Genomic DNA, 12967 nt, shown 5'->3' on the forward strand with positions numbered 1-12967 from the left:
ACTATGAATATGAAAAAACAGACATTAGGAAGAAAAAGTATCCATCAGAAATGAAATTTTAACAATTTTCCAACAAAATTAACTTTTAGGGTAAATTAATTTTACCTTAAATTGTTTTGATATTTCCATTTCTTTTTTTTTTTAAATTTCTTCTTCTATTTGAAGAATCTTTTCTCTGGTTGTTAAGATTGGTGGAACTTCAGGTTCTGAATTGCTTAGATTTAGTAAAGTAAAGAATTGAAATGCTTTAATACTTTTTGGTAATAAACCAGTTACCCAGATGGACCCTAGATAGTCACCATATTGAGGCAACTGAATCAAGCCTGGAATGAAAAAGTAAGTTCTCATCCTGAGAACTGAGAATTTATACTGGGGTAATTGCAAACTGTGAATGTGGTTCCAGTAACTGCTCTTAAGTGCATATATGCACATTAATATAGATATTAAGATGGCTAAAGACTGGAAAATGTTAAACTTTGCTGTTTGAATTGTCTTAAACTTTATATACTTTTAGTTACTTTCACTGTTAAATGAAATCTAGTTTTGCTGCATTTTGAAGTGTTCAGAATTRGAAAAGGAGAGGAACCGTAACAGGAAACCAAATCATGTATAGAGCAGATTATGTCACTTCTAATACTGCAGGTTCCAAATAATGCAAGCAGGTAAGGAAAACAAAAATCTCTCATTTGTATTTTAATGCATTTCCTTTGACTTCTGATGGAGCTGGACATCACTGCAGTACTGCAAGAAAGTGTTTACATTTACATGTTTCTCTAATAGAATATAATTTTTTAAAAATGCATATGTTGCTGAGAGTTAAACTCTACAAAAGCACTTCTTTTCATGAAATCCCAGTAGTTTTAAGCTGCTGGGCATTGTATAAATAATCATTTAAACACATTTGTTGACCATTTGCCAGAACTTTGAAGAAAAGTCTTTTCTTTCAGTTGATTTAAAAAAAAAAAAGAAAAAAAAACTTTAATTCAAAATTATAACTTAGTGGGGGAAGAAGACTTCTTGTGATTATTATGTAGAAACTCGTATATTTTTGTGGAGAAAAAAAGATTTTGTATGAAAAAAGAATGAAATATATTTATATAAATATAAGTGCTTCCAAACATCTGCAGTTCAAAGTACATAATTCACAATGACACCRAAGGTTGGTTTGTGTTTTGACTGGAAGACTTTGGTATTATTTTTGTCTGCAAAGGAAAGAGTTGTGTAGCATCCAAGTGGCGCAAGATGTTTGCCTCCAGAAATTGTGAAGAATATGGGACAAGGGGCAGACTGTTCCAGAAAAGGGAGGTGGGGGGGGAAAGGAAAGAGAAAGAAAAGGGAAAAAAGAAAAAGGAGGAAAGAAAAAGAAAAAAAGGGATAAATTGGGTAAATTGAGAACGCTTGCATTTTACTAGACATCTTTGAGCTGGGAGATGAGCTAAGGTGCAGATTATAAGAGTAAAAACAGTTGAATTATTGGTCTACTTAATTGTATTCATGTTTCCGTAAGTGATGACTGAAAAACTAACAGATGAAAAAGTAGCCATGCTTTTCTCATTCTCTTATGTGTCTTATACAAAATACTAGTTTGTTGCAGTAAATGTAACTATTAGAAATGTATCTCATAACTCACTTAAAAAGGGATGTTTTGTAGTAGGATCCTAGTATCTATTTAGCTTCATGAATTTCCATCAAAATATGTGATTTTTTCTGTGTGTTTTGTCATTTATTTTGCTGGAAAGTATTTTGTTGTAATTGCATAAAAGGAAAAAATGTATTTTGGAAAATGTCATCATCTTCCATTCAAATTAACCTCTACTTTACCATAATTTGGAGGGGAGAAACCCTTTTCTCAGTTTATTTAATAGGAAATATTTATTTATTTTTCCCTACTTTGCTAACAGATCCCACCTCAGCAAAGTCTTTGTGAGTAAAGGTGCAACCAGAATGCTTTGAATTACTCAATACTTAAAGTAAAGGCTCTGATATAGACCCAAGTAATTATGCACCACCGGGCCCACAGTGAGTRGCTCTACACTCGCTTCTGATTTTTTTCTGACACAAAGCGAAGTATATTAACTTGAAATTCAGTGGGAGAATTAAGCTTTCAAATGCAGTCTTGCCTTGGTGAGAAGCTGAGGATATGGACAGGATCTACTATTATTGGACAGAGACTGCATGAGATGAACTGAATTGGATCAGACCAGAACAAAGATCCACTTACCTTGTCACTCTGAACCACTTGCAGCCTGTAGTCCAGACTGCAGGAAAAGTCCTAGAATAGGGAAAGTGTGTGGCAGTGCTTCTGTCTATATATACCTGCCCTTTGGGGGGCTCTTTTTTTTTAAAGTAGTCGCTTCAATGAAGTCTTCTGTATTCATAAAGATGTGATTTACAAGATTGTGGGTTTAGACAAGGACTGCAGAATTTGTTCCACTTAAGAATGAATACATTTTTATAAAATATGATCTTTTGTATGTTTTAATTGGATTAGACATAGTGGGATAATATTAACAACAGAATGTAATTCAGAATTAATAAAAGAAGACAGTGCAGAATTTGGCTTAATTTTTGTGCTAGTACACTTGTTTCATTACACTTTGACCCTCAAATCTGTTTTAGCAAAGACAAACCAATTTGTATTTTTCAAGCATATGAATGACATAATGTGGTAATCCTATTTTTTTTATTTTTTATTTTTTTTTAATCCTCCCTAGTGTATTCACATAACTTCTGGTGGGGTTAATTTTAATTCCTTTTAATGAAAGACTATAGAAAACATTGCACTTTATACAATAATATTAAAAGCAAATATGGATGTAACAGAATGCCATGAAAACTGAATTTATAGTAAGTAGATGTTACAGTGCTCTGCCATTCTGTTGCTTCCTTGGTGAATGGGTGTTATGGTCCTCTATTCTCCTGTACTGAGTATTGTCTTCATGTAAGCACTCTGGATCTTTATCAAATGGTTGCAGGGAGATGGAGCCTTCCCCTCTGCTCAGTGCTAGCACTTTGCTAAATTTGACTTTTTTTCTCTAATGCTGTTTCTCCAGTTACTTGCGGATTTTTCTTTACACTTGTATAAAGTCTTTGCTGAAAGCTTTTGCTTTTAGTGCACACTATGGATGAATCATGTTAGGCAATGATCAAAAAGTAACTCAGCAGTCTATGCAGACGTGGCAGGCACTAGAGCACCGTATTAATATGTTGTCGGTACAGCTTGACGAAGAAAACGCTGATAAGCTGGGAGCATGTTAAAAATGGTTTGTTTATACAAGTGCTAAAGTTATGTTTGATATGTTAATGCAACCTCATTTTCTAGTGAAGGCCAAACAYTATTAAGTGGTTATCTTCATTGATTTTTCTATCTTCTAAAATACTCATTCTAAACTGTCTTTATTCCTTTCATGTACCTGAAACTTGAGGCCATCTTTTAACAGTCCCTTGCTGGGTAAGCTTCAAGGACTTTACTCCATGGTCTTCTCCTGGTTCTTTCCTTGACCCCTCTCATCAGCGTCCCGCCTTCAGCGGGCGGTCCTTTTGATCATTTCCTTGGCCTTCTCCAGCCTTGCACCCACCATGGCACTGAAAGTCATCAGCATTTAGCATGGACTGAGCTGATGCCTCTCACCATCCTCATCCTGCTGAATCACATCAGCTCACGTTGGCGCTGAACAGTCTGAGGGCTCGCTAATTGCCTCATAGTTTAAATTAGAAGGGGTGAAGAACTGCTCTATTTGCTACCTTTCCCTCCTTTTCTTTCTGGATCTCGTACTATCTTTCGGGTCTGCTATCTGCTTTGAGTTTTGCTTTTTGCCTTAGCTCCTTGTGGAGTATGGGAGTACTTGTTTGCAAAGACTGGTACTTTTAGAATAGKATTGTTGGGTTGTACCCTTTCAATGTGGCATAAAGGAAAACAGGGTGACAGGGTGACAGAGCAGTGGAACAGGCTGCCCAGGGAGGTTGTGGAGTTTCCTACTCTGGAGGTCTTCAAAACCCGCCTGGATGCCACCCTGTGCCACATGCTGTAGGTGTGCCTGCTTGAGCAGGAARGTTGGACTAGATGATCTGTAGAGGTCCCTTCCAACCTTAAATATTCTGTGAATCTGTGAAAACTGAGTGCCTGTAGTTGGGAACAGATGACGTTCCAGTGAAAAATGTACATATGAGCACTGATACTTACTGATGCTTAAAGTAGGCTTAAAGAGATTCACTGTCTGACACTGATTATATAGCATAAGCGAGGCTAACTTGTGTGGGGAATTTTTAGAAGGAAAATGTATATTCGGGTAGATGAACAAATGTTAGGGTTTGAGAGAAGGAGATGTCTTTTTTTCTCTAATATTGCTCCAGACTTMTAAATGCACGCAGGAGTCTACGTGACGAGGCAGATCCTGGGTGAATTGTTTGTGTGAAACCTTTATAAAATGACATGCTGCCATTTCTGAGGCTTAATATCCTTTTCTTAGCCAAGTGTTCAGGGCCATGGTCAAGGTGTCTGCTCCTTGACCTCCATCCACACTACTCTCATATTCTTTGATGTACTCAAAGTATCTGCAGTGAAGAAACAATTTTCTGTGTTATCATCCCATCTTTCAAGAGTATGAAGTTCATGGAAAGTTCCATCTAAGTGCACAATTATACCTCGGATCAGAACATTTAGGCAACCTGTGTTGCTGTAAAAATATCTTAACTTGTCTTTGACTTTAGGAGGATTATATTTGAATGTTTCCCAAGTATGAATTTTCACAAGTTTGGGATAAAAGGATTTAGGCATTTATAATGTTTAAAATGAAATACTTGCTTTAGCTCTCAGCTTTCTTTAAGGGATCCATCTGGCTTGTCCTGTTTGTCAGTACTGAATAGGATGATGTCTCCTCTTCAATGTGCTCCAAAAAATGTTTTTGTATGTGTTTTCAGAAGGAAATCCAGTTTCTTGAGGCTGCTGGCCTCTTGGAGCCCAGGAGGGAACCAATAAAAACACAGGTTCTTTTAAAGAATATCTATTTTTACTGGACCTTGCTAACAATCAGAATTCAAATAATGCTGTCTGAAATGAATAGGAGGACTGCATTGCTTAAAACTCTATTTTTAAAGCTTTTTCTGCATAAAATTATATAGAATTTTTTTGACCCCTTGTTAAAAAAAAGCCATTATAGAATACCATTTTTAATGTTAAAAACAGTTGTTTAGGTATGAAACTATTGTAAAGATTAAAAAAAAAATTAAGGCATATGAATTGTTAACATTTAAGAGTATTATTGTGATACTTTCACAAAAATTTTAAGGTCTTTTATTCCCAGTGATCTAGGAAATAATACATTTTGGTTCCCGATTTATTTGAGACTTCTCTTAAAGCATTGTCTCTAGAAATTAAGGCATTTGTGTACACAGGTTAAGTCAGGTTGCCTTTTCTTTCACTGATACCTTCAAAATGGATTCAAGTAACATGCCAGTTGTATATGCACAGTTTTTTTCAGGTATCAGCCTTTCTGGTGCAAATGAAATTGAAAGTAAATTAAGGTATATTACCAATATTGTTGTAAAGGTAATTGTGGCCAGGTTCTCTTGATGGCCAGATCTGCTTGTGGGATACAGGAATCCCCCAGCTACTGTTTATTTCATTGTCCTACCTACACAGGAGTGAGATGGAGAGCAGAATAAGATTTTACTCATGCTTTTCATTGTGCAACCTGCCCTCTGCTTCAGGTTTTTTTTATTATTGCTATTATTATTATTATTATTATCCTCTTTTTTTCCCATGTTCTTTTCCTTATTTCTATGTAATCTCCTGGTACCTTCACGCCTGGTACCTTTCCTCTGACTTTGTTTCTTTGCAGCTTTGTTTGTTTGTTTGTTGGTAGACAATGATTATTGTCTGACAGCTGATTTAAAGTGACAACCAATTTAGCTCTTTTAAACCAAGGTAACTAGGCACAGCCTCTTATGGTTAATGTAAAAACTATGATTTAGCTAACACCTAACAGACCCCTGTTCTTTAGACTACATGTTCAGCTGACAGTAGTAACCATACATATATGCAGGCAAACAGTAGCAAATGTTAAATTTTTAATTCGGTGTCATTAAGTTAAATATTTTAAAMAAAACCATCTTAAAACTTTTCCTCAAAGATGTGGTGAGCACTTGGGAATTAGAATAATCTCTTTATGTGAAAAAAAAAGTATAAAATTTACATATATATTTTCTAATGAAGTGATGTGTTCWGAATTTGGGAGGAGGTCCTTTAATTTGCCTTTTTTTAAAAAAAAAAATAAAAAAAAAGCATAGATATACTTCCTGCATGCTTCCTACAGCTGTTTAATACCAATATCTTTGTAATTTTTAATGCTTCTTAAAATGTTTTATGAAATATCTTTATCTGATACTGAACTTGGGGGTTTTCTTGRCATTTGATTGGATCAGGAAAAACCTGCATAATGATGCACATATAAAARTTCGATCTAATAGTCACTTAGCTTTTGGATTGTAACTTGCTATTGTCTGATGCTTCCTCTACTGCAGATATAGTGATGGGGTTATTTACGTTAATTCATTTGGCTTGTTGAAAAAATATGCCCACGCTCCTCTACTTAATGGGATTCTTTCCTCGTTGCAGTGCAAACGGCTGGAGCAGGAGCTTCATCATCTGAAAGAGCAGAACCAGACTTCAGCAAACAACACGAGACATCTGACTGCTGAAAACAATCAAGAACGTGCTCTGAAGGTAAATCTCCATTCCTTCCTGCAGGCAAATTAAGGTTGTAAGCCCCTGGTGCCAGCTTTCTGGGCTGCATATATCAGTTGTGTACATTTCGGCAGAAGTGAGCTATGGTGTTTGCCAACAACCCCTTCTTTAAACAYAGATACAGCACCCTTCTGTTATGGTATTATTTTATTTTGTGTGTGAAAACAACAAGAAAAAAAATAATGTATATTCCATATTATTGAGCTGCATTGTAGTAATTAACACTAAATTCTCAGAGCCTGTCATTGCAATTTCAATTGTACATTTGATAATGTGAAGAAAACAGCTAGCATTTGCTTCACAGTACTTTCACAAAACTAATATTTTAAAGTGTGGCTGTTTGATCTGCTGCTAGCAGTGTGTGCTATATTAATAACATTGTTGACCTGTACTACTAGTGACCACATAGTTGATAGCGCTATTTGCAAAAGGGTAGCTAGTTGGAATTGGGGAAGAAGAATAATAAGTCCTGTCAATAAGAATAAAAATGAGCAGAGAAGAGGGAGAGGGTCAGAGAAAGGACAGTGTAAAGTGTCAGGTTATTCCTGCTCTGCTTTGAGAAAATGGTATTTTGGTATTGTTACATCAATTTGAATTGATAGCTATGTAACTAGCAAGCACATCACTAGTCAGAATAAAAGGAAATGCCAGGTAAGATATACAAGCATCTTGCCTATTCAAKCACTGTATTTATAAAAAATCTCTTACAAGTAGTAGAGAGGTGATATAAATTTAGGAGAAGCTACTGTGTTGATAGTGTTGTCATTCTAAAACTGATAAAGGTTCTAAGATCCAAATGAATCTGATTTACAGGCAGGTTTTCCTCTGTCACTTTTTTTTTTTAGGTGTTAGGAAAACATCAGTGTTAGTGCAGTGACTTGATTAATGCGAACTGTAGGAATTAAAGGATCTCCTTGTTTAGTTTGATATTTCTCAAAAAAAAGAAAGTACAATGAATGAACTGACAGGTGCTACATGACACATGAATACTCTATGTTCCTTGGGCTTTTTACTGCTGTTAAAATCTCTGCTGGCTATTACAAAATCAGGTGTGCAGTATTGAGAAGGAATCCATTCTCAGGTGACTGAAAATAGATAATAAGCCTTCCAGGATTATCTCTCACCACAGGAGTAGAATTTTCTTGAATATATTATCACTAAAGGTTAGTGTTTGCCAGGCGTGGCAAAACTGTTTCAAGTAATTATTTTTATAATTTCTTAAACTGATATGTTTTTTTCTGTATGATTAAAAATGTTATGCACGGAGCCTTTATGTTGGAGAACAACAGTGTTTTACTGGCATTGTAATTTTTTTTTTTTTTTTTTTTGTAACATCTGACATAATGCTTTCCAAGCAAGAAGTGACTTAGTAGTTTAGAGTGTTAGTAGGATTTAATTCCTATCCCTGATATTACTCTCCTGGTCCTTGTTCTTTAAACAAACTAATTTCTGGCTGCTCTGTCACAGGCATTTTTAATTTTTCAAAGTTAGAGGTTAATTGGTCGTGGTCTCTTGGAGATGAGAGTCTAGGGAGAAAGAAATGGATGTTTTTCAGTTCTTGGTAGTCATGCTTGCACACTCTGTAGTCATACCTGCCCTGTAGGGTCTGTCTCAGTTTATATTACTGTTGTCTTCAGTGAGGACAGATTCTTCCAAGTACTTTTTAAAGTCCAGGTTGGTTAAGTTCAGTTCTTGATCTCGAAAACAAAATACCCACCTGAAATACTGACACAATAGGAGTTAGCTTTGACATACAGCATATGAACACTGGTTCTGATTAGTTCATTTGAAACATTCATTTGAATGAAAAACTTGTTATGTCTTTTTTTGCATACCCTGTATTATTTAATAGATGAGCTATCAGGGCTGCAAGTCATGTCAGTGATTCCTTAGGAATGGCTACAATGGAGCACCCTGTTAGGCCCAGCTCTTCAGGTCCGTGCGCTGCTGGTGTTGCTGCTTCTGCACCAGTAAGACAGTTTTCACATCTTACTGTCAGGTAACTCACAGCAATATCATGGCACGTACCTCTCCTGTGGAATCCTTTTCTTCTTAGCTACCTCATCCCACCTTCTATATGCTCGCAGTAGCTATCATAAATCTTCGCTACACACAGAGCACGTGCAGAGCCTGAGAATCCACCCCTGTCAGTCACAGAGCATCCTCGAGGTTATCGGAGCCTTTTCTTTCAAAAGACTATAATAGGCAGTTCGTCCCTCTGATGCAGAATAAAATATCAGCACAGCTGTTTCTGTTTTTACTGTGATCCAGCATACTGCATTTACATCTCTACATGCTAATTGGAACCTGTATTATACGCTATTAATTCAGATGTAAGCACCCATCTTGGATAAAGAATGATTACACACTCCCTCTCCACCTAGGATATATTATACTAAGAAACTTTTTTTTTCTTTCTAACAGCAAAAAAAAAAAATCTTTAATATTCTCTAAACTTAATTGGTAATGACCAATCCACTTGATTGGAAGATCTGTTGGCACAGTGGGGTGGTAAAAGTATGTTGTGAAAAATGTGGTGCTATGGATTTGCTATAAAGACCAACAGACAGGTAGACCTCAGATGCAGTGAAAGGGTGCATACAAGTAAAAAGATGATGATCAGAGAGCATAAGGATGGCATGAAACCTTGTGATAAAAACTGAGATCATTGTCTCTGTGGGGCCCTTAAATTCACTTAAGCAATGTTGGTCATTAACATGCTTGCTTTTTAAAGTCATAGCATTATTATGGTGGGAAAAGACCATCAGATCATCTTGCTTACAGCAGTGAGTTGCTCAGAAAGAATAAAAATTGTAAGGCCAATATACACACAAGTAACGTGTTTCACTACTCCTATTTTAAGCAACTACACAACTCTTTTGGTAGAGAGTGCTGGAAAGAGGAATCTTAACTCCGGCAATGTTTGTTAGAAGTGTTACCCCTTCATAGGATGTTATTAGGACATTGGATAAGGAAGGAGCTTGCTTTGGTGTTGGTAGTGGGTCAGACAGATCACAAAAGCAATGTAAGTGCTCTTGCATACTTTTTTTATATACTTTTAGTACCTGTGTTGCACCTGAGTATCATGTGTCAAATATATGGCATACAAGGCATGCTGTGTACACATATGCRAAGTGGTTTCATTTTACTGTAAAATATAACATATCTATGCAGTTGGTAAAATAGACAGTCCTAACTAATCTCTGCCATGCATATTGGTACTATGGGATTTAAAATTCATGTATTTAATGAATTTATTGAATAGAGCCTTCCATGCAGTGGTGGTGATTCAGTTCCACAATGCCAAATTGGTGCTCCTACTTTTTAATATTCTTATTGTCATAGGGGATTATATTAATTGAATGAAAAGGTTGATTTCAAATCTCCTCCCGTTCCTCCCGTCCTCAAAGAATGCCCAAGACAACACCAAGGTCACTGAGTGAAGAATTTGGGCCTCTATTTCCCTGCTTAAAGTAAAAATAATCCYCTTCTGTCTGAAACCATTTTTTAAAATCTCTTATAATATTTCAGATTGAATTATGTCAAAATCTTTTAAGGATAATTGCTTCCTAAGGGCCTATACATTTACKCTCTTAGTACATTTTCATAAAAAAAAGATCTACAGAGTGCTTTGCAGTTCTAATGTGTCTGGGTCTATATATAAAATTATTCATTTGTGCTTGGCCTTCATAATTAACATTTGGTCTCTGCTGATTCTGGTAAATGTATTCCCACATTATACTGAAATATCTGATTCAATTAAACACAGAAAAGTTTTAGAATTGCTGGTTTTCATCAGTATTCAATATCATTGTGGATCATTTTGTTGCTGTTGGCTTTGTGGTGCGTAATTTTGGAATACAGTTTTAAATAATACATTCACATAAAGAAAAGCAGAGTTTTTTCCAGTGTGAATGTCCTCTTTATTGCATTGAAAAAAAAGCTGGAAATAAGTCTTGTGAAAACAAAAACTTAATGTTAAAATCAATGGAAATGATTTAAGTGGATTTGAATACAACATATAGAGAAGTGATTTTTTTTTTTGTTCACACACCTATGATTTCATTTTGAATTAGGCACTACATTCTTTTTAAAGCAGCTATTAATCTGCCTTAGCCACCAGAGAGACATACTAATTTACTTTCAAGCCCAACTCTTTAAAGTGGAGGAGAGGCTGTTCTATGATGATACAGAAATCAGGTGCCCTTTAATGACTTAATGAGTGTACTTTAATGAGCCAAGTATGATGTCATTAGAACTTGTAAAGGTTATTCATCTCCTTCAGAGCTCTTACTATGTTAATCTTTGGCTATGATTGACTATTTTTATTTTTTTTTTTTCTGAGATTTTTCTGTAGAATTCATCCTCCATTTTTCCATGGTTTTATTAACAATATCATGGGTTTGGAGTTAGATGCAAGACTGGGCTCAGCGAGATAATGGGCTGTCAGAACTTTCTCCAGAGAAGATGAACCACAGTGGCAGAAAGCGTGTGTTGCTGTTGTCACCTGCTTTCTGCTGGCCTGTAAGAAACAGGTTGGGGCAGGAAGTCTACAATGCAGCTCAGTCATGATGATGCCTATCAAAAAGCCACCCTAGAATGYTTGCTTTTAGAAGTCCCTGGTGCCTTTCATAAGTTGTGCTAAGCTCTATTTTGATTCCCAGACATTTCTAAGATGCTTAGAATGGAAACCCTTTTTCCATATCTGCTTAGCTGCACCGGTCACAAAAACAAATCTATTCAACCAATCATTCACAAGAAGCACAATCACAGAAGGATCTGGTGCTATAAAGAACTTAAAAATATTAAATTGCCTTGAAAAATAAATTTAAAATGCTTGCTCTCTTGAAAAGCATGGAATATTCATTTTATTTGGATGTATAATATGGGTTATGGAATAATGTGCTTTTAACCATGCCCCTTATCTGCAAAAAAAGTCATACTAGCATTGCTTTTATTTTTAGTCATTTTCAGAGCTTAAACTTAATAAGTCTAGAGCTAGTTTGTGGGTATAAAACATATGATTTATTTATTCACTTTTAATATACTTCTGTAATCCAGGGAAATTTGCCTAGACCAGGTAAGAAATGAAATCTTCTGTCTTCTATGAAAATTCCGATTCAACAAACTATTCTAAAATTTTATTACAGTCATTAATTGCATTTTAGAAAACACTTATGGGAGAGCCTTACAATACTTCCATAATAGTTTTTTAAAAAAGGTAGCTGAGCTCTTTTGTATCTATTAAAAACCTAGAATTTAAATTTGGAGTATGACTGAGCCCAGCCATATCCAGAGCACCATTCTATTGACTTCAGCCCTTTCTTCTGTCAGATCTCTCAACACAACCATCTTGTACCCATGCTGTTCAAACTACCCACCTCACTGCTGCGGATGACAGAAACCAATTAATGACTGCCAGTATTGTTTAGGTAGCAGATGAATCCACGGGTGAGGTGGGTGTCACACCCTTCTGCCACTCTCCTGTYGCAGTTGCCTCTGATCTCTAGCAAATTTTCCAGAGCCACAGAAATATTTCAGGGGTAGTGGTTAACAAGCATCTCGGAGGTTACCTCCAACAGAAAAATACTGTTACAACTAATCCTGAAGTGTTCTTCATGGTGTTCTCCCTATGTTTCTTGCAAGTGGGTACAATACTAGAGGATTTATTCTGGCAGATTGCACTCTAGTTTGGAACAAGAGCAGTTTCAAACTCACCTAAGAGAGGTGCCAATTTTTCCTCTCTCAGAAGAGTTCTTTATTGAGMTTGTCCAAAGCCACAATGCATGCGTTTAACACTCAAAAGCAATATTTAAATGCATTTAAATGTGGACATTRCTTTTAAATATGGACATTGCATTTTGTCCATTCATTTAAAGGGAKTGGAACATTGCTGAAGTTTGAAGTCATTGCCTTTAAGTGCCTGTTAGAGGTGAAAATAAATAACCTAGTAAATCTTGGAACTTGTTAACAATCTTCAGTTACCATTTCCTAGACATTTTAATGAACAGAGTTAATACAGCTGAATTTTAATTGCCATTAAACATAGCTATTGCACTTAAACTCAGCTTTTGCTTGTGTTGCACTAAATACTTTATCACAGGATTTTAAAGCATAKAACTAAGATTAGACTTAAATCTGTTCAGCTCTAGCTCATGCTAGAAACAAGATTAGTCTCTTTGTGACCAGTATCTTTATCAGAGCACATCAGAGGACATCACT

The 12967-nt window shown here is 35.8% G+C and overlaps 1 protein-coding gene across 6 annotated transcripts in view; it reads left to right on the forward strand.

Moving 5' to 3' along the window:
• The window catches only part of MIPOL1 (mirror-image polydactyly 1), a 168358-nt gene that overhangs the window by 73521 nt on the left and 81870 nt on the right, over positions 1-12967 (forward strand). For all 6 annotated transcript variants that reach the window (XM_026051823.1, XM_026051824.1, XM_026051822.1 and 3 more), the window contains one exon: positions 6617-6724. In XM_026051823.1, coding sequence (XP_025907608.1) covers positions 6617-6724 — 108 coding nt within the window. The remainder of the gene's footprint in view (positions 1-6616; positions 6725-12967) is intronic.

The sequence above is a fragment of the Nothoprocta perdicaria genome, unplaced genomic scaffold (genome assembly GCF_003342845.1).
Source record: "Nothoprocta perdicaria isolate Ctin4 unplaced genomic scaffold, notPer1 scaffold_8, whole genome shotgun sequence".
NCBI classification, from domain to species: Eukaryota; Metazoa; Chordata; class Aves; order Tinamiformes; family Tinamidae; genus Nothoprocta; species Nothoprocta perdicaria.